At 40.3% G+C, this 22,982-nt stretch overlaps 1 protein-coding gene across 1 annotated transcript in view; it reads right to left on the reverse strand.

Moving 5' to 3' along the window:
* The window catches only part of Crb1 (crumbs cell polarity complex component 1), a 179,683-nt gene that overhangs the window by 24,147 nt on the left and 132,554 nt on the right, over nucleotides 1-22,982 (reverse strand). Inside the window, exon 11 of the mRNA XM_075987426.1 lies at nucleotides 22,629-22,755. Coding sequence (XP_075843541.1) covers nucleotides 22,629-22,755 — 127 coding nt within the window. The remainder of the gene's footprint in view (nucleotides 1-22,628; nucleotides 22,756-22,982) is intronic.

Genomic DNA, 22,982 nt, shown 5'->3' on the forward strand with positions numbered 1-22,982 from the left:
ATGGACAAAGCAATGGCCTTTAGCTGAGGAAAAGCTACAGGCTTTAGAACAGCTGGTACAAGAGCAACTAGATGCTGGACACATAGAAGAATCTACCAGCCCTTGGAATTCTCCTGTATTTGTGGTTAAGAAAAAATCAGGTAAATGGAGAATGGTGACAGATCTCAGGGCCATCAACAAGGTTATTCAACCTATGGGCCCTCTGCAATCTGGAATTCCGTTGCCCTCTTTATTACCAAAAGGATGGCCTCTCATAGTTATTGATTTGAAGGATTGTTTTTTCACTATACCTTTGCAAAAAGAAGATAGAGAAAAATTTGCCTTCACAGTGCCTACTTATAACAATTCTCAACCTTCGAGGAGGTACCACTGGACCGTCCTCCCCCAGGGTATGTTAAATAGCCCCTCCCTGTGCCAATATTTTGTGAACCAACCATTGCAAATAATACGCAAGAAATTTCCCAAATCTATTGTATACCATTACATGGACGACATATTGTTATCTGATTCAAACATAGATACCTTGAACAGGCTGTTTGAAGAAATACAGATACTGTTACCTAAATGGGGATTGCAAATTGCTCCTGAAAAGATTCAGAAGGGAGATTCTGTTAATTATTTAGGTTATAGAATAGGTTTGCAAAAAATTAAGACACAGAAGGCACAAATTCGGAGAGATCGCTTACGGACTCTTAATGACTTTCAAAGACTGTTAGGAGACATTTCCAGTTTACGACCAACTATTGGGATAACACCTGATCTAATAATTCATTTGAACAAGACCTTGGATGGTGATAAAGATTTAAACAGTCCCAGAGAATTAACAGCTGAAGCAGAAAAGGAACTGACAATGATTGAGGAGAAATTACAACAGGCACATGTGGACAGAGTGAATCCAGAGCTCGATTGTATTCTCGTCATATTACCATCGAAAATTTCTCCTACAGGAATTTTAATGCAGAGAGATGATATTATCTTGGAATGGGTCTTTTTACCACATAAACCAAGTAAGAAACTGAAAACTTATGTGGAAAAAGTCTCTGAGTTAATTATAAAAGGCAAGCTGAGACTTCGTCAACTAGCAGGCATAGACCCAGCAGAAATTATAGTGCCTTTCACTGCTGATGAACTAAAGAAATTATGGGAAGATAATGAACCATGGCAAAGAGCTTGTGCTAATTTTTTGGGAGACATTAATAACAACTATCCAAAAAGCAAGCGGCTCAACTTCATAAAGAGAACTTCTTGGATCCTTCCTCGAATAGTCCGTGATGCTCCAATAACTGGAGCCCGTACATTCTATACTGATGCCAATAAATCAGGGAAGGCAGGTTACAAATCAGAAGACTTGGGTAAGGTGGAACAAAGTCCTTATGATTCTGTCCAGAAGGCAGAATTATATGCCATTCTTATGGTACTAAGAGATTTTAAAGAACCTATTAATATAGTTACTGATTCACAATATGCAGAAAGAGTTATTTTACATATTGAAACTGCTGAATTTATACCTGATGATACAGAACTAACCTCATTGTTTATCCAGGTTCAAGATTTGATCAGGAACAGGCTTTGCCCTATGTACATAACACACATCCGATCCCATACGGGTCTGCCAGGTCCTCTAGCACAAGGTAATGCAGAAATTGATCAATTATTGATTGGTAGTGTGCTTCAAGCCTCTGAATTTCATAAAAAACATCATGTTAATAGCAAAGGTTTGAAGAAAGAGTTTTCTATTACATGGCAACAAGCTAAGGAGATTGTGAAGAAATGCCCTACCTGCTCTTTCTATAACCAAACGCCACTGCCAGCAGGAGTTAATCCAAAGGGCACTCATAGAAATGAAATCTGGCAGATGGATGTGTTCCACTTTGCAGAATTTGGCAAATTGAAATATGTTCATCACACCATCGACACTTATTCAGGCTTTCAGTGGGCAACTGCTTTAAGTTCAGAAAAAGCTGATTCAGTAATCACTCATTTATTAGAAGTCATGGCTATCATGGGTATACCTACACAAATAAAGACAGATAATGGTCCTGCTTATGTCTCTAGGAAGATGAAACGGTTTTTTGATCATTACAATATCAAGCATGTTACAGGTATACCATACAATCCTACAGGTCAAGCAGTCATAGAAAGATCAAATCGAACTATAAAGGATATGTTGAACAAACAGAAAGGGGTGGAAAACACCCCTAGAAATAGGTTACATAATGCTTTGTTAACCTTGAATTTTCTCAACGCTAACGAGAAGGGAACGACGGCTGCAGAAAGACATTGGATAATGGAAAAGTCTGCTGAACTAAATCAACCAGTTTATTTCAAGGATGTACTAACCTCACAATGGAAGCCAGGAGATGTGCTGCGTTGGGGAAGGGGTTTTGCTCTTATCTCCACAGGTGAGGAAAAATTATGGATACCGTCAAAATTAATAAAGGTTCGGTTTGAGGAAGAGAAGTCACTTGGAAAAGATAAATAACAATTCATTCACAAGGATGACCGACATACAGATGGTAAGGATTACTAATAGGATGGGGGCAGGGTTCTTTTCTTATCTCCACAGGAAAATATTCATCTCCAAAGAATTTGAGGGACCCTGAATATTTAATTACTGATGGATGGAAAATAGATACGACCCATTAAACATCAACAATAAAATTCTATACGTATCGTAAGTATTGGTTTTATATATATTTATGTATATTTATATGTTTTATTGAACACTTCTTTATAAATGTGTAGAGCTGGTTTTGGAGTTGGACTATGGCTCAGTCCTTCTTCAATTCCAAGCCTGTTGATAAGAGATATTTCAAAGTTTCTGTCTCAGGTCAGGAGCCATGAAATGGGACAGAATAAGAATAATTTTATACTTGATAAACTTTCTTTGCCTTCCCTCACTTCTGTGTCTTTCTTTATATGTCAGTATAAGTCCTTGTTGTTAATGTTTAAATTTCCCATAACAAGCAACATATTTTCCTACAGTAATTTTTGAAGTTTCCAGGATGAAGATGGGGCCCCACAACACCAACTCAATCTGGTTTTTATGACGTCATGAATTTTTTTTTTTTTAAGCACTAATTTTGGATCTGTTTTTTGGTACCAATTGCAAGAGACAATTTCATATGATGCACATTTTTGACAACGCTCTGGCCGGACCTTCTCGAAACACACAGAGACTAGTTATAGTCTTCTTAAGTCAAAGGTTAATTTGGGAATTTTACCATCGTTTGCTTTCACTGGGGCCCCTAAGAAGAACGTCGCCCCCATGTCAGCTAGAAGCAATCTAAGAGGACGACGTCCCCTCTCCCAACAGAGTTTGCCCACAGGGTTAGGGACATCTTTTAGTGGTTGGTTTAGGGGTGAGGGGATGGAGAGATATTGTATGAAATTAGGGATATATATATAAAAAAAAAAGAGGGGGATTAACTGGGTTGATGGGATGATTGGTATTTGTGACTTACTGTTTTTAGAAAATTATGTTGGTACTGTTTCTTGTATATTGATATATTGAATATTGAATGTGAGTGTTCCTACCTCTATTTTGGTATAAGAGTATGCTTATATTGTATGGATACATCTATCATATCACAATGTACATTTCTACCTCTGGTCCTATTTATGTAATAACATTGTTTACATTTGATAAGTAATGACATTGTTTACAAGTGAAGATCATTGTCTTCATACATTGCACAATTGTTTATTCCCTTAGTTTTCAAATTAGATAGGTATTGAGAATTACATGTTTGTCATATTATTTTTAGGTTAATCAGGTTTTTTAGATACATAGAGATTATTTTCAGTATAGATAGTATAATCTTCAACCTCTTTGAAGAGCTGTAGAAAATGGCCTTTAATCTAACCTAGAATTATGTGCCATTGAGACACAATTTACTCCTGGCAACACCACTCTACTCCCGAGAGAACGTTGAGCACCAAAGACACTCCACTGGGAGCTTGTCTTCCTGGCAGAACTGGCCTTTGGGTTAAGAAAAACCCATACCTCAACTACTGACTAAGATATAAACAGGATTGTCTTATCTTGCCAAGACAGGGTAGGATAATCCTAAGAAAGTTCCTTGCATTTGAGAATGGTATGTCAGTTATGTTAGGCCTTAGCCAAAGTTGGTTGACTCAACATTGCAAACGAGATTTTGGGTGATTGCCCAGGCAGTCAGTTGTCTCTGTCATTTGTTGCACATTTTGGATATCTCTTTTTTGTTAAGTAATATTTACTCCCTTCTCAGATCTTTGATGGAGTTGAAGATTATTTAATTGTAGTTACTCTTTAGCAAAACTTTTGCTCTCAATATTGTTTGTTATATTTATCATTTGTTATTATTGTTATAGTTATATTTGGTTTAGTTGTGTCTTATTTAGACAAAAGGGGGAGATAAAGGGGTTAAATCAGCTCCCTTTAGAGGGCGGGGTTTGCCTCAGGCGAATCCATGCCAATAAAGGGTGCGCGGAGAGGCGGCTCGTCCCTTTTGTTCCTCGCTACCTGTGCTACGCTGGAACTTTGGTTCAGTAAGTTTAACAATAAACTGGTAAATATTCTTTGATATCTGCATTGCCTTTATTTTGTGCCGGTACACAAAAAACCCAGGATAGCCAAAACAATCCTATACAATAAAGGAACTTCTGGAGGCATTCCCATCCCTGACTTCAAACTCTATTTCAGAGCTACAGTAATGAAAACAGGGTGGTACTGGCATAAAAACAGAGAAGTCGACCAATGGAATCGTATAGAAGACCCGGATTTTAACCCACAAACCTATGAACACCTCATTTTCGATAAAGGAGCTAAAAGTATACATCTTCAGCAAGTGGTTCTGGCACAACTGGATGTCAACCTGTAGAAGAATGAAAATAGACCCATATCTATCACCATGCACAAAACTCAAGTCCAAATGGATCAAAAACCTCAATATCAATCTGAGCAATCTGAACACACTGAACCTGATAGAAGATAAAGTGGGAAGTACCCTACAACATATGGCCACAGGAGATCGCTTCCTATGTATAACCCCAGCAACACAGACATTAAAGGCAACATTGAATAAATGGGACCTACTGAAACTGAGAAGCTTCTGTAAAGCAAAGGACACTGTCACTAAGACAAAAAGACAACCTACTGACTGGGAGAAGATCTTCACCAACCCCACAACTGACAAAGGGCTGATCTCCAAAATATATAAAGAACTCAAGAAACTAGACTATAAAATGCTAAATAACCCAATTAAAAAATGGGGCACTGAACTGAACAGAGAATTCTCAATAGAAGTAGTTCAAATGGCCAAAAGACACTTAAGGTCATGCTCAATCTCCTTAGCGATCAGGGAAATGCAAATCAAAACAACTTTGAGATATCATCTTACACCTGTCAGAATGGCTAAAATCAAAAACACCAATGATAGCCTTTGCTGGAGAGGTTGTGGAGTAAGGGGTACCCTCATCCATTGCTGGTGGGAATGCAATCTTGTGCAACCACTTTGGAAATCAGTGTGGCAATTCCTCAGGAAATTCGGGATCAACCTACCCCTGGACACAGCAATACCACTCTTGGGAATATACCCAAGAGATGCCCTATCATATGGCAAAAGTTCAACTATATTCATAGCAGCATTATTTGTAATTGCCAGAAACTGGAAACAACCTAGATGTCCTTCAATGGAAGAATGGATGAAGAAAGTGTGGAATATATACACATTAGAGTACTACTCTGTGGTAAAAAACAATGACTTCTCGAATTTTGCATGCAAATGGATGGAATTAGAAAACACTATTCTGAGTGAGGTAACCCAGACCCAAAAAGATGAACATGGGATGTACTCACTCATAATTGGTTTCTAGCCATAAATAAAGGTCACTGAGCCTGTAATTTGTGATCCTAAAGAAGCTAAATAAGAAGGTGAACCCAAAGAGAAACATATAGTTACCCTCTTGGCTATGGGAAGTAGACAAAATTGCCGGGGAGAAAATTGGGATCTTGGGGGTCGGGTGGGAAGGGGGTAAGGGGAGATGGGGAGAGAAAAGGGAGAAGGGGAGGATGGGGGGAAGTTGGGGAAAAAGGAGGATTGGGATAAAGGAAGGTTGGATAGGGGAGCACGGAAGCACAATTCTTAGTTAAGGGAGCCACCTTAGGGTTGGCAAGAGACTTGAACCTAGAGTGGCTCCCAGTGCCCAGGGCAATGTCCCCAGTTAGTTCCCTGGGCAGCTGAGGATAGGGAACCTGAAATGACCCTATCCTATAGCCATACTGATGAGTATCTTGCATATCACCATAGAACCTTCATCTGGCAATGGATGGAAATAGAGACAGAGACCCACACTGGAGCACCAGACTGAGCTCCCAAGGTCCCAATGAGGAGCAGAAGGAGGAGGAACATGAGCAAGGAAGTCAGGACCACAAGGGGTGCACCCACCCACTGAGACAGTGGGGCTGAACTATTGGGAGCTCACCAAGGCCAGCTGGTCTGTGACTAAAAAAGCAAGGGATAAAACCGGACTCTCTGAATGTGGTGGACAATAAGGGCTAATGAGAAGCCAAGGACAATGGCACGGGGTTTTGATCCTACTTCATGTTCTGGCTTTGTGGGAGCCTAACCAGTTTGGATGTTCACCTTCCTAGACCTGGATGGAGGAGGGAGGACCTTGGATTTTCCAAGGGGCAGGGAACCCTGACTGCTCTTTGGACTGGAGAGGGAGGAGGAGAAACATGGGGGGAGGGGGAGAGGGACGGGAGGAGGGGAGGGAAATGGGAGGCTGGGAGGAGGCGGAATTTTTTTTTTCAATAAAAAAAACTCATACATGTAAGCAGCATCTATGTATGTGACCCTCTTTCCACCGGTATCAGAATGCCACTTCAATGCAAGCCATTTTTCCATCAGAAGAAGGCTGACAGTCCTCCCCAGCCAGGGTAGGATCCCGTGTAACGCTTTACTTCTGCTTTCAAGATGGACAGTAATTAAACAATCGCACACATTTCTTTAGCTCACTTCCCAAGGTGAGTGTGATATGCAGGGCCATTACTTAGGATTCTGAAAGTAAAATTTTAAATTAAGGGGCCTGTATTAGTTTCTATAATTCGAGAGTATTTATATTTTTAATTAAGTGGCAAAGCAGTTAAACAGCCAAACAAACACAACCTTCAACCTCAAGAAACAGCAAATTAGGATAATTTGCATACTGCCAATGGTGATTAGCTTTTGTACACACAGGAATTGATGGTAAAACAGAGCTACCAGATCCCAGTAGGGCACAGAGCAAGTTTTGCAGTCTCTTTCCCATTTGTGTTGCTTATTTGTCTCGGGAACTGTTTTTCAGAAATGCTCACAGAGTTCCCTGCGCATTGTTGGCCTCATGACGTACGCATGGTTTTGTATATGTATGCGTATCTAGTTAAAAACTCATTTTGCATTTAAGCAATGTCAACTCTTCTAGAATGTTCTAGGGTACTTTTACTTGGAATAACCTCTAAATGTTTCATTGTGTAAATTAGAAGCCCAGAGTTACATATTAGAGAAAACATAAGCAAACTAAGGGTTTGGTGTACTATAAGAATTTGAGAATATTGTTGAAGTTTTTTGATCCTTGGTTGTTGCAAAACTAAAAGGAAAGAGCCACTCATGGTTGGTATTGAAGGAAGGACTGGGTAGTGGATGCTGTCTGGAAACATGAACATCTCTCTGCCCAAAAAGAACCTGAAGAACCCAGTCCTCTCATTCTGGACGAAACCCCTGTGCCTGGGCTAACTCTGCTAGGGCAGCTAAGGCTTCTGCTTCATAATCTGTGGCTCCCTTAGCTCTGAAAATAGATGTGTTCAAACCACCCTTCACTTGGTACCCAGCGGGGCCATTTTCTCAAGACAGTAGGCGTAGTTTCTCACTGTTGTCTTCTTCAGGATGATGAGTGAGAACTGCATCAATTTATTACTCCTGAGACTCTGTTTGCTGGTTTGATCCAGGAAATGTGCTCCTTCTTTTCCTGAAGGGAGGCTTAATCTGATTGTATCTAAACCTTCCCAGGCCAAAACTGGTTTTGGTCCTTTGAGAAAAATAGAAACCGTCATGAATAATAACTTTACAAAGTATTTGAGTGGAACTCTCTTTTTAAAAAGATTTAAAGCCAGACTTAGTAAGAAAACTGTGCCAAGAGAAAATTATTTAGCAAAATTAAAATCTGACTAGAAACATTCTGTTGAGATACGTGTTCACTTCCCTTTAAAGAGTATGGCTGAAGCCTACATAAAGCCTAGGGTTATGATATTAGGTGGGGCCTTTGAAGACAGTTAAGCTTCTGGGTGCAGCCTGCATAGAGACCCCCTTTCTTGATGCGACACCACAGGGGAAGACAATGTCTGGTGACACAGAAGCATGACTTCACCAGATGCCCATGCTTCTGAGGCACTGATCTTGGACTGTCTATCTTCCAGAACTCAAGGTAATGTCTCTCGCTAATAAGAATCCAGTAGATGGCACAGACCAAGAAGGACTCCATCTAAAACATTTACTTATTTATTTAATGCCTATGGGTGTTTTCTGGGGTTATCTGTGTTGTTTTGTCAGTGAAAGCTGGAAAAAAAAAGCCCAGATCCCTTGGAACTACAGTCACAGATGGTTAGGCGCCACCATTGTGGGTGCTGGGACTCAAACCCAGGTCCTCTGGAAGAACAGTAAGTGCTCTTAACTGATGAGTCATCATCACCCATCCACCCCAGAGGGATCCCTTCTAACTAGAAAGTGATTGGTAGCCAGCACAAATCACAAGCTAAAGGGATATTTACAGGAAGACACAGCACCAGCGTAGGTTACAGGGGTATGAGATCTTCTTTTTCTGACCTGATGGTCACAGAAGGTTAAGTGTTTACAGCCATGATCTAGCCCTGCCCTTCGTTTATTTGAATTCACATCCTCTTGTTTCCCAGCTGTGCTGTTCCACTCACGCCTGTCCACCCATGGTCCTCATTCCTCGGAAACAGCGTTCCCACCACCTCTTCACTTAGGGCATTTTTTCCTCTCCTGAAAGTGATTCTACTTTCTGTCCTGTAAAAAAAAAGAACCCCCCCAAAACAAAACAACAAAAAACAAACAACAACAACAAAAACCTTTCTCATATTTCATGCTCTAATTTAATTCCCATATGCTTCCATAAAAATGTCTGATACGAACACTGTTATTGGTTGGGCTTTTGTGAATTTATATTGTGCTTTGACTCAGAAAAACAAATTAGGGATTGGTAGTTTGGGGGGTATATGATATAGTTACTTAGTTACTTTTTTCTCTACAATGAGATTATAGTTTCCTTGAAACTGCTATGGTAAGGGTTATGCATTTTATTTCACTGCTTCTCTTCATATCGCCCATAACAGTGCTGGGAGTGGTTGAAGTCTGTGCCTTCTGTGTTTCCCCCTGTAAGGCAGAGAACGAAGCTTCTTCCCAAAGTAACCATTTCACAACCTTGTTTCTTCAGTCTCTGTGGTAATGGGAATGGCGCCGGGAGACAGGAAGTCAGCAAGTCCCACAGAGAGCAGTGGATGTTGACAAAGCCAGCCTAGAGCTAGCAATGAGGAGGTGCAAGTGGCCGTCACGTCACCATCCCCTGCAGATGCGCTGAATTTGGAAGGGAGAGAGCACTTGGAAAGGGTTGTATGGGTCTTTTCTGACCGTGAGACTTGTGAAACGCGGTCATCTTGGGTTTACTGACAGCACATTTGGTGCAAAAGCAGAAATTCCCATTCACAGCTCCCAGATCTTGAGACTCTGGGGCTCTTTCCACGCACGAACACAAGCAGCCTTCTCTGGATTCTCCTTTTTGTCCCACAGCCGCTTGCTTTTCCTTGGCATGCTGCTAGCTCCCGTTGCTGAGGGGCTCCAGCCTTATACTGTAAAATCAGGTTCCTCGCTCCTCCTATAAAGCCTGCTCCATGATCCGTAAGGATGCCCATGGCTTTAATGGTGGCCTCCCAGGTTCTCACTTCTCTACGCTCAGAAATAAAACTCAGTTATGGAGAGAACTAAATCATCAATTGAGGCCATTATCAACCTAATGAGCCTCCGGCACTGCATGCACTTGAGTTCTCTCTAATAATAGACACGGGATTTTATTTGCAAATTAATTTCTCCAGTGAAGAACAATTTAAATTCACACTTTGAAAACAGAGAGTCATACAACATAAAAATATTTATCAAAGGAAAAACGTGCTTTTATTTTGTGAAGGAAACGGCTCTTCATTATTTAAGTCCTGGGCTGAATATGCTCTTGGTGAGGTTGTCGTGCCCTCCCACCCCAGCAAAGCTACACTTTCTTAGCTCCTGCTACCACATTCCCATCATCCATCCATTCAATCCTCCAACAAACACTGATGTGCCATTTTGCAGGCACGATGGATTGATTTGCCTGCGTTTGTAAGGATAAGGAAGCCATGTTGCCCTGTCTTTGGCTTCCCATAATGAAAAGGGGGTAGCTAAATTCTAAGGGTATTGAAGATAAGAAGATAAATGTTCTTATGGCTCTGAGAAGACACCATTCCGACCTGAGGCATCCCTGGTATTGGAAAATGCACAACAGAGCCGTGTTGAAGCTAATCCGGAAATAGGCACTACAAATGGGGATGGCAGGAACTGAGCGAAGAATCCTTATTAGAAGGTCTTGAAGACAAAATTCTTCCACTAGGCAGAGAAGACTGAGATGAGGATTTTATAAACAGTAATGGGCACCATGTTAAAGGTACCACACTACTTGACTCTTACTGGTCTAGTGCAGGTGGATTGAAGGGCTACACATGTTTAGCGGTCAAAGCACATCTGTCTTTCTCTGAAGAGAAAAGTATCTTTCTTTTTAAGTGCTCACAATTTTAAGGGACCTCATCCATTGATAGAAGGAAATGCTCTTCTATGTGTGGAGGAGATTGAACCCAATATAGCCCCGGAGGCCAGTTCTGACAGGACTTTGGTGTCCATGTGATTGCCTCACAAGCTATGTCTTTACGGCTCTAAACCTCCTCACATCATAAGCTTTGGCTCTTAGCCTTCTCTGGGGTTGATTCTCCAAAGTCCTTGTCTATAGGAAATTTCAATTCTGCATGAGCAGAATTATTATTTCTGTGAACTTGACTTTTGGATGGCAATGCTGCTTTGATGAGCAGTGTTGCTCCATTTATTCCTAAGGCACTGTCATGAGTCAATGGTCACTTTTGATCAAACCTTGCCTTTTTCTTGTTTTAACCTTCTGCACTTACTATGTGTTATCATTTTCACCTTAATTTAATAATGTGTTAAATAATTTTAACCTTCTGCACTTACTATGTGTTATCATTTTCACCTTAATTTAATAATGTGTTTGCATGGGTGTGTAAAGCCAAAAGTTGATGCTGCAATCTTCCTCCATTGCTTTCCACCTTATTCTTTGAGGCAAAGTCTCTCAGGCAAACCTGAAGCTTGTCAATGTATATGTCTAATCTTGCTAGTTTGTTCTATGGAGTCCCTGTCTTTCTGAGGCCAGGGTTACCAGCAGGAGGCCAAGTCAATCAGGCATTTATGGGGGGTTCTGGGGATCAAAACCCCTGACCTCTTGCTTGCATGCCAAGGACTTTAATCATCAGCCCTGGTTTCAAAACACATTTTCCATAAGTTTTAGTTTTCAACTAGAATTGATCTTATTCTTTTATCAGACACAAATATAAGCTTTGCCGAATAGACGTAGAAACACTTCAATTTTCCTTTGTAGTTCAGTCTTGCTATCAAATAGGATATAGAATGGTAAAAGCAATGTTAAACGTGCATATAAGTAGTGTATATTCATGACTCGGAAACTAGACAGTGGGATGGTCATGAATAGATTTCCCAAATAAATGTGTTGAATGCAAGTTCTGTAAGAATAACGCAATTTGTTCTTACAAAAATGATAAAAAATAGAACTGAGTACAAAAATCTGTTCTGTGTTTTTAAATGTAATATGTCTATACATAGCTTCTTCTCTAAATACAGTTGGTCTTTTAGTGGATTTTTTCTTTGTTGTTTTTTCTCTTGGAATTTTCATTCATTCGGGGTTTCTTACTCTTTATATATTCTTGCTCTGAAGCCTGGACTGACCCAGAAACTGCCGGAGTTCAATATAGTCTCAAGCTTGTAATCCTCCTGTTTAAGTCTCTACTGCCAGATTATAAGGCTGTGATATCATAATCAACCTTTGTAATTAATTAATTTTAAATAGATTAGTACCATTCATATGAAACTAATCTGTGCTTAACTACTTAACAATTGTGAGAAAAAATAATAGTCATAGAGTGATTAACCTTTTAAATGAAGACTTCTTTCAAAGTTTATGGTGCTTAATTAAGAAGACCATATATAAAAACATCTATTCTTTAAATAGTTATTATGAACATGAAAGTTTTAAGTGACAATAATAAAAAGTTGCCAATTTTAAATCAGTTATTTTTTAAAAAAATGATTTCATTTTACTTTTGATTGTGTGTGTGTGTGTGTGTGTGTGTGTGTGTGTGTGTACATGTGAATACATGCCAAGCAGAGGCAAGAGCAGAGTGTTAGCTCTCTTGGAGTTGGGGTTACATGAGTTCTGATCTCTGAAGGAGCAGTAAGGCTCATAACTGCTGAGCCTTCTCTGCAGCCCCACAAATCAGTTCTTGGTATTTAAAATTGTTGGAATGCTAAATTCCTAGCATATAACTAGTTTTCAATCTAATTTGTTTTTACTAAAATGATTAGAACAGGATTTAATAACTATAATTTTGTTTCCTAAAACCAGTAAAACTAATCTTTTAATTTTCACATTACATATGTGTTCTTGTTCAGGGACACCTTAGAGGCTCAACCCAACAACATTTAAGCAATGACCATTGCTCTTGGTCATCCTCCAGAACTTGATGATAGGGCCCTAAGATGGGAGAATCTACACTCTTCGATCACATATCATAGATAATTCAGCTGGAACTATGATGGAAGTTTCTTCACTACAGGTTAGTGCTCATGGTGCCAGAGAGTGCCATGCAGGTTGCTGGGGGAAAAGCTATCAATGGCCATAGTCAGCTCTAAACCTTAGGAGCTAAATTGGCTAAGACCAAACTCTAGTCAATATATGTGCCCTCAGGTATAATAGCACCATGACTAATATGGGGATAGCCAACTTCTTTCTGATTGGATTTAAGACCTGCTCCAAAGGAGGGAACTCATGATTGGTTCTGTAAATCTGATCTAGAGTCTGTGACTGGTGGGACCGTAGGTCCTAGGGGGAATCTATTTTCGTTGTTTTTCTAAATGCTGATGTTAAGCTGCCTTATGAATACTCATATTTGTGACCATAGATCAGGGCTGCACTCAGTCTTCGTTAGAGAAGCTTCTCTTTCTCTTAGCAATTGGGGGTTTGTGCAGAGGTCATCGCTTGTCAAGGTGCAAAGGTGGAAGTGATGGAGGAATGTTGAGGCCCAAGGGGACACTGATTTTTTCCTGTTTAAGGCACAGGAGATATCACCAAAGAAAGGGTAAAACGAATGCTCAAATCAGAGAAGGGGGAGATGGGAGCAGATAGACATCTGGTTGATATGGCAAAGCCATTGTACTCATGAGCTCAGTATGACTGTAGTTACCCGCTATAATACCTGCACAGACTGGGCCCTTCAACATGGATTGAAGAGGAGATTATGAGACCCCAATACTCCTCAAGGATCTACTGGAAGTTAATGTTTGCTGGGGGCAGTGTATAATTTTCTTTGGTGGTAGAGCCAACTGATAAGTTATTCATACTTCAGTAAGTAACCTCCCATCCCTGGTCATGCAACCAACTCTAATACACCCAGTAGGTTGCCACACCAAGAATATACATGGGAGTAGGAGGTGACTTGCTAGGAAGTGGAAGGATATTAGTGTGAGAGAAAAGCAGAGTCAGTGAGGGGAAGGGATGTGAAAATGACTGAAATTCACTAGACACATGTATAAAACTGTCAAAGAATACAATACGAAAACCTGACATGTTCCCTTTTTGAAACTGAAAACTAAGATAAGCAAAGGCCATTTGTGCTACGCTGTAGAACACCACGGCATTAAAGAGTCACATACAAGCAGTTTCCAGCATGGATAAGCACAATTCCACTTTTGACTGACAGCTCCAATGCCAGAAGTTCTCATAAAGCAGTAAATAAGGGAAGTAGGGTTGTCAATATGGCCGACAGGTACAGGTCCTTGATATCAATTCTGGCAACCCTAGTTCAGTCTCAGGCGACCCTCATGATGAAAGGACAGAACAGTCTCCTGCAAGTTGCCTTTTGACTTTCACATGTGAACTCATGTCAGGTACTGCTAACTGGGTACCAAACTTGGACCTGTCTAGGTCATAGGCACTGGGGGAGAACATAGTACTTTTATTCTGCTAAATGGGCACAGCAATGAACTGTCCTACAAGTTATTATACATATATCCATGTCTTAGTGCATTCTTTAATGTTTATCAAAGCTTACTTTTGCAGTTTCGATGTTGATTATAGAGAGACCCACATCTCCCAACACGTAGGGAATAAAGAACGGGAATATTCAGCTCTAAATGGGACATTTCTATCATACCATCTCTCTAAGGCACAGGAGTGACTGAGGAAGAGGGCGCATAAAGACTGTAAGAGCCAGAGGCAGTGGACATAGGCAGCAGAATAGTATTGGTCAGACATGACAGGGCTGTCGTATGAATGAATTCGTAGGGACTGAGACTATGAGCACAGGACCTGCACAAGATCAAGCCAACCCAAATGCCAGCTTCAATTGAGGAGGGGCTTATCAAGTCCCATCCCTAGCCGAGGAGCTTCTGGCAACTGATGGCTCTCTGGGGAAGAAGAGTGGGTTTTCTTAAAAGATGCAGGCCCCGCGAGACTGACTACCCATGCTCTGGCAGAATGTCTTTCACCTGGGAGCAGACTGTTTATACTCAGTATGCTCACTGGGCTTGAAAAAAATTGCATCAAATTATGAGGGAAAATGTTGGTGGGATAAAGGATAAATTGTAGGGAAGCATTCCTTTAATAATTTAATTTATAAATAATGATAATTATGTGTTTAATGTTTTGTGATTGTTGGACTGTTTTACCTTCTTAGTAGCACTGAACAACGGCTCCAGTTTCTTTCCACCCCAGCTAGTTATCATCATCTTTTGTTTGGTTAGTAAAAGTCATCTTAATGTGTCTGAGGTGATCTCTCCCTGTGGTATTGATTTACACTCTTCTTATGATTACTGATGCTAAGCATCTTGTCATATACCTGCTGGCTATTTATCTTCTCTGGACAAATATATAGTGCTATATTTACTTGTTCCTGAATACTAATTAGTGAAAACTCTGTGATAAGTGACAGTGCTTTTTTAAATTACAATTTGAAGAGAATGTCATTCTGGGTGTTTCTTTCCGCAGGTCAAATTCAGATCACAAGACTTTGCCAAACAGCCTGAGACTGCTACGCCACTGGCCAGGGCTCTGTTTGCAGGAAGAGCCTGAGGATGTGGGCCAGTTGGCATTGTCCTTGACATCAGCTTTTGCAATTAAGTACAACCCTATCCTCTCAAAAATGATTTATGATTCTGTCATTCATAAATTATCCCAAGTCCTTGTTGTATTTATTTTTATTTTCTGCTTCATTCTCTTGAATTAATATCTTCTGCAAGCTTATTTTTTACTGTGTATACTCTTGCTATACTTGCTGGATATCAATGAACGCCCACCTCCTCAGATCCTGGGCCTTCAAAAGTTTCCTTTGATTGACCCACCAATTAGCTCCTAAGTATGCTCTGGTGTTTGCACAGCCAGGATAAAGGTGGGCTCTCTCATTAGATGTGTCTGTTCATTCCTCAAGTCGCTTCTATTTTGTTTTGCTCGGCCCTCTCTTCTATATAGTTTTTATTTGTATCTTTGGGAAATTAGGCAACTAAAACTACAGGAACAAATTTTTTGGCTGAACTGAAAAGGAATGAGCATTGCCACCCAGTCTGGTTGACAATATCAAGGAAACCCATGCTCACCACACTGTGGTCCCTTCCTGAGTCGTACTTCAGAGATCACACCTCTTTCTGGAGCATGAGAAATGCAAATGAAAAGCTTGATTCAACTCCAAGAATAGTGCTCCCCAACTACACAAACTTGAGTAATTAATGCAACCCCTTTGTATTTCCAGTTGTTCATTAAAAATAAAGATGAAAACCACCGTCAAAATTATAGTATGAGGAAAAAAATCTGGAGTTATCAATTCAATCTTTCTTAGGTTGAAAACAGTTTATGGGAGTTCGATATATGGATTATTCCCAATTGCAGCAAATCTCTCCCATTTCTACATTTCCACAGCATGTTTTAGTGGAGGAAAGAGGGATGCTTTCAGAGACTGCTCTCTCCAAACCCTGCTTACGCCTTGCTAAATTCCAAAGGTGAAAGTTCTCAGCTAAGCATGCTTTCTTGTTTTATGCTCCATTTATTTAATATGAATAAATGGTAAATAAACAAGGTTAGAGGAGTAACTTACCTAGAAATCAGTCTATGGGGTTGTGCAGCAAAGCCAGGCTAGTAGTTTAGGTCTACGATCCCAGATGCTTAAGGGTCAGGAGGATCACAACCTGAATGGCAGGAGGCTCATACATTCAAGGTTTGTCTGAGCTACAGACCGAATTCAAGGCCCATCCGGGAAATTTAGTGAGACCCTCTTTCAAAATCAATCAAAACTGAAAAGAGACTGTAGGATATATCCCAGAGTGTGAGTACTTGCTTCACAGGTGTGGAAGCCTTAGGTTCAATACCCCATACCACAGGTAATGGTGCATACTAGGACACTGTGCACCTACTTCCAATCATTCCCAGATGCCAAACCTTGCTCTGATATCTGTTTGCTGTGTGACCTCAAACCAGAATCTTCACCCTTCTAAATCTCATTGTCCTTGCGGATGGATATTATAACATGCATCTAATAATGGTTATTAAAGGAATGAGATGCAGGTTATTAAAGGAATGTATCTCTCGTGCCTTTTAACCTTTCTCTTATAACATCAAGCTGGATTTAGCTTTATGTTTTTTTTTTATTTTATAGGATCTTAAAATTAAAAAAAAATGAGCTTTCTCCTACAGCCAAACAAGATGACAAGAGGAAATAAGGGCCAGGGGAAGAAGGTGGCTCTAGGCCTGCTGTCATGAAGAATCCAGAGGCCAAAATGTTGGTGACTCCTCTGTTTGAGAAAAGGTCTAACAACTTCAGTATTGGACAGGACATCCAGCCTTAAGGAGACTCCACTCACTCCATCAGATGACGGTTACACCAGCCAACAGTTGGCAAAGGGCCATCCTCCACAAGCTGTTCAAAGTACCTCCTGCCGTTGATCAGTTCACCCAGACCCTGGACTAGAACAGCTATCTAGCGCTTAATTTTGCCCACAATTACACTCCAGAGACAAAGGAGAAGAAAAAGCAGAGGCTGCTGGCCCAAGCTGAGAAAAAAAAAACTGGTAGCAAAGGGGTTGTCCCCACTAAGAGACCACCTGTCCTCTGAGCAGAGGTCAATACAGTCACCACCTTTGGTGCAAAACAAGAAGGCTCAGATGGTGGTGATCACCCACAATGCAGACCCCACCGAGCTGTGGTGTCCGGCCTGCCCCGTGTTACAGGGCATCCCCTACTGCATCATCAGGGGAAAGGCCAGGCTGGAGTGACTGGTCTGCAGTAAGACATGCACCATGATTGTCTTCCCACGGGTTTACTCAGAAGACAGAAGTGCTCTAGCTAAACTGGTGGGAGCTATCAGGACCAATAACCACAGATACGATGAGATCTGCCCCCACTGGGAAGGCAGCATTCTGGATCCTAAATCTGTGGCTTGCATTGCCAACTTGGAAAAGGCAAAGGTCAAAGAACTTGCAACAAAAGTGGGTTAAATATACACTGCTAAGTTTTCTGTACATAAATATAATTTAAAATTGCCCTCCAAAAACCTTAAATATAATGATTGATATTTTCATGTCATCTGCCTTCAAGATGTTTTAACATCCTTAGAATGACTATATTTTCAGTCCAGTGTTGACTGGACTTTATTTTTATTCTTTAAAATTAGTTTCATCTGCAGAGGTGATGCAGTGTTCTAAGCTACTGGGAGAACCTCATTTGCAACCTGCCTGTCAGTATATGGAAGGAAAGAGTACTGAATGGCAGGTTGGGAGACCTGATGTTTTAAAGATGTGTGTGTATGTATGTGTGTGTGGTGTGGTGTGTGTATGCTCACATGCACATGCTCACGTGTGGAGATGCTGGCGGAGGCCACCTTGGAGCTGTAGTTACAGCTGTGAGCCACCAGATATAAGTAACAGGGCTGAACTGCCTTCTGAAAGTGGAACAAGTTTTTTTAACTACTGTGCTGTCTCTGAGCCCTGAGATTTAATATTTTATAACTTAATTCAGGCACTCCCTCTACATTATTATATTTTTTCTTTTTTACATAAAGAAGAGTTGGATTCTATGGTTGCTAAAATCCCTTTAAGTGCTTTAATACATTGTTTTACTATAGTAACTTAAAACCCTGGAGAAGCAGCATCTTGGCAGATATCAGACATGTATCATACAGTGGACTGAGCCATATAAAATGATCCTGTAATATATTTATAATATGATATGTATTTCAATAAAGGTTGAATGAGCATTAACTTAATCTTGCAACAGGAACTCTCCTGCAATTTACAACAAAATATCTTTCTAACAGCATTATTTTACAGAATGATTTAAGAAAGAAAAAGAGAAAGAACATCCAAACAAACTTTCCCAATGGCTCTATCCTTTCCTGGCTGCATGTTCTGGTTCTACCACTCTGGCCTGAAAATGAAAGATTGTGAGGTAGTGCAGACCTCCTGTGTGCGTATGAAGCTTAACTGGTTTTTCTCTGAGTAAAGGTGCCTTGGAGGTCTAAATGGCACAGAGCTGAAGGGCTTTGATTGAAAAGAACCAGCACAATAAATCAGTGCACCTAAAAATACATTCTTAAGGAGATTCTGCATTGTCAAACATTTCCTCACTATTGCATGATCCAGTGTTAATGATCTGAAATTCACACATGTATCTTTCTCAATCCTACATTTTTTCTTAAGTGCCAGGTGATTTAGGTCAGCTATTCGGCCTGGCAATCTATACATTCCCTCAAGCTTTAGTTGAGCAAAAATTTCTGTTTTCATTCAACCCCGTCATTCTGCTATTGTAAGTAACACACCACACAACCTTAACAGAGTTTTGAGGTGTAGCCACATTAATTACGCTGAATTGGTTTATGGTCAGTGCTTATAAACCCGCCACGTCCATGCAGCTCCTCCCAGTCAGTGCACAGTTTTCTCGGCAAGACTCCTGGCACTGTTACTCACAGTCTATTTGGAGGTTTCTAGAGTGGGAGTTCACTTTGGTGCAAATCAATTTATAACATTGCTGAAGAGCTCTAATGTTGGCTCACTTTTGCTTACGCTGATTTGAAATCTTCCTATAAATGATGCCCCTATGTATTATTTCTTTTCTCTGCTTTGATATACAACAAACTTACTCCAATGGTAACCACTGGGAGCTGTGAAGTGGTGTTTGTAACAAGCTTTCTTGTAGGACTATCTGTAGATTGCCAATCTCCAAACATCAACACAGAGACTGATTATTAATTATGAAAGCTCAGCCTTAGGCTTGTTCCACTAGCTCTTAAAACTGAAATTAACCTGATTGTAATAATCTACATTTTGAAATGTGGCTTTTAACCTTTCATTCTGTCACTTCCTCTGTATCTTGTTAGTGTCTCTGCCTTTCTGCTTCCCAGAGTCCTCTCTGCTCCTGGAAGTCCTGCCTAACCACTTCCTGCCTCACTATTGACCCAGGATTACCGTATCATAAATATTCAAAATCATTTATTGAGTAGGTAGAAAGGTTATGAAGTGCAAGAAAACAGTATGTATTGGAATTGACATTAACAGTTGAAACAGAATTCCTCTGTGAATTATTAAATTCAAATTATATGTAGTACTACTTCCAGAAGAGCTTTAATTTTGAAGTATTAAAACGACTTCTATGTCAGTGATTTTCCAACAAAATTTAGTGAACAATTTGGAATGGAAAAGACTTTTATTGATGCAGTATTGAAAAAGTATAGTTGAGAAAAAAATGATGTAGTTAAAAATGGCTTTTCACAGTCCTGACCCAGATTTCTGAACCAAAACTACTTGAATTTATTTTTCTCTTTACAATCAAAATATGGCATTTCTCTAAGTTCCTGTGTTCTCTACTTCTCTTTTCTTCATTGGAAAGAAGTAGTTAAGTTCACTACCCGTTTATACATTCACAAAGGAGGAAGATGGTCAACGCCCATCACAATCCAGTGGGGCACATGTTAAAGATGAAACATCAGAAAAATGAAATGAGTTTCTATTCAAGTAAATACAATCTGTCATGGAAATATGATCCACAAGAACATGTGTGAATATGTGAATAACCAAATGTCTGAATTTTTTGTTCCTTAGGTGAGATCATCCTTCCTTATGACCAGGTAAAACTAAGACCAGCTTATGTAAGTCAACTGTAAGAACCAGCGAGGGTGTAGTCAGAAACAATGTAAGTCAGCTGTAAGAACCAGTGAGATTGTACTGTGTTCTAGAATCCCTTGCTGATAGGGAGAGTCCATGGAACCTAGCCCTTGGGATCATGGTGTTTACTTGCAATGACATGTATGCGGAAGAGTAATAAAGAGATGAGTATTCATATGTGTTCCTGGTGTGTCTCTGTGTAAGCGTCTCTTTGTGTCTGTGTTTGTGCATATGTCTGTGCGTGTCTCTGCTTGTGTGTCTGTGTGCCTGTGTGAGTGTGTCTACTTGTGGATCTCTTGCTACGTAACCCACAGTCCAAGCCAACAAAGACATGTGCTACCAGAAATCACAAATCACATGCAGAAGAAGACTTTATTTTTTCTGTGAAAATGTGTGAAATCATAAGTCACAAAAACTTAGTGAACTACAGAGAAATAAGGATAATAGAGAGAATTTAGTAAAAAGCTATCAAATAATAAGACAGTTAGAAAATAGAACAATTGACAATCACAATGACAATGGAAGCATTAGAACTGTACAGAGAAAGACATTGTGGATAAATACTCCTTACCTATATTCTCTAAGGAAGAGATCACATTCCGAATGGTCTGTAAGCACACAGTTGAAGATATGTGTAGGGGAGTGAACGTGAATTCTACATAAGGTCTCTGACTATAATCTATTGAATACTTATTGCAGCTACTTAGGAATGCAAATGCTTTTTGGAAAAGTTTGCCTAACTTCCTGGTCACAAAATCTCACTTTGCAGGAGGCTGTCTGAAGCAGGAGTTACGGACACAGAGACTTAGCCATGAGGAAAATGATGAGAACGGATAAAAGACTTCACCTTTTCTACTAGTTTGAGACGATTGCAGCAGAGTGAGGGCTGCTACCTTATAGCTAGTGAACAATGGAACAAGAATGTAGTTTCTTTACTTTCCGAGGGCATTATCTTGTTATTTTCCGGTGCATTAAGATTCACCTTGGTATTTTCACAGCCAAAGGACTTCCTTAAAGCGATCATGACATGACTCAGTGAACACTGATAGTATCAAGCGGAAAAGTCCCCCAAATGCTTTCAAACCAAGGCACATTGGCAGAAGGGCATCCTGCGGGCCACTGCTATTTCAGTGGTGTCATGAGTTTCTTCACTGGGTCAAAGTAATTCCCCCTCAACGAGCATTAATAACATCTCCTTTGGAATGATGCTCCTCCAAAGATGCTTAGCATAAATAATCGACCAGGGAAAACATGATGGAAAAGTCAAAACCCCCACAAATGTATCAGCAGCTAACAGAAAGTTTTCAATTGTAATGGAAAGGGGAAATTTCAAGAGAAGGAAATAGAGAAAAGTCTATCTGACCCGATGTTAGTGAAGGATAATGTGACCATTTCCCCCCACATTATTGGGGGAAAAAAACCTCCCCTCTTCTTCATGTAGAAAAGAACTGGCCACAGTTCATTAGAATAGCTCTGCATAAAAACGTGCATGACTATAAAAATGTTCATAGATATATTCAAATTTTCATGTTACGTATAACCGATGAGAGGGAGGAGAACACACCAAATTAGAATGAGGTAAACTGTAGCCAGGAAAATAGGGACACGCAAAAGTGGAGTGTAGAGAGAAGGTTTTCTAATTGCAATAAAAGCCATTCAACAGGGATGTGTTTAGTATGGCAGGGCCTTAGGACTCAGTACACTGGATAATGAGATATGTCTGGCTATATTAAGAGCACACTTTTCATTTTAAAAAGTAGAATAGGAAAATATTTTATAAAGACCTAGAATGCCTGCGGTGTGCTTAAAAAAAAAAGGCTTAAATGCAGTTTCATCCTCAAGATGGGTTCTAGTCCCTCATTTCCCGGAGATCTACACTGAGATCGCATTTCTTGTGAGTCAGTGTTTTAACCCCCGGGGATGCTTGCGTACACGCTAATAATTTTCCTGAGCACCCCACTCTACGACTGGCTCGTCGTTCATGCGCAGAACGAGGTAGGACAGGAGCTGAAAGAGGTTTTGCCACAGTAAGAGGGACACATAAAAAGAAAGGCCGCTTACATCCAGCTCGCAGCGCTCACCGGCGAAGGCCACATCACAGATGCACTGGAATCTGTTGAGCAAGTCCCTGCACAGGCCTCCGTGGAGGCAGGGAGCGGAAGCACACTCATCTATGTCCTCTTCACACCTTGAAAATGAATGGAGAAGCAGAAGCCCAGGGCTGGGTGAATAAGTGAGCTGTAAGGTGGAGCAAATGGTTTGTCTCTCTTCCTAGCATGACGGAGTGGTCACCAATTCTACCCAACTACACACACCAGGTACTTTCAAAGATTCCTTAAGAACCCATTAATATATTATGAATTTTGAGGACAAAGATGAACAGACATGGGTGCACACATTGAATAAATTTAAATA

The sequence above is a fragment of the Microtus pennsylvanicus genome, chromosome 10, assembly GCF_037038515.1.
Source record: "Microtus pennsylvanicus isolate mMicPen1 chromosome 10, mMicPen1.hap1, whole genome shotgun sequence".
Taxonomy (NCBI): Eukaryota; Metazoa; Chordata; class Mammalia; order Rodentia; family Cricetidae; genus Microtus; species Microtus pennsylvanicus.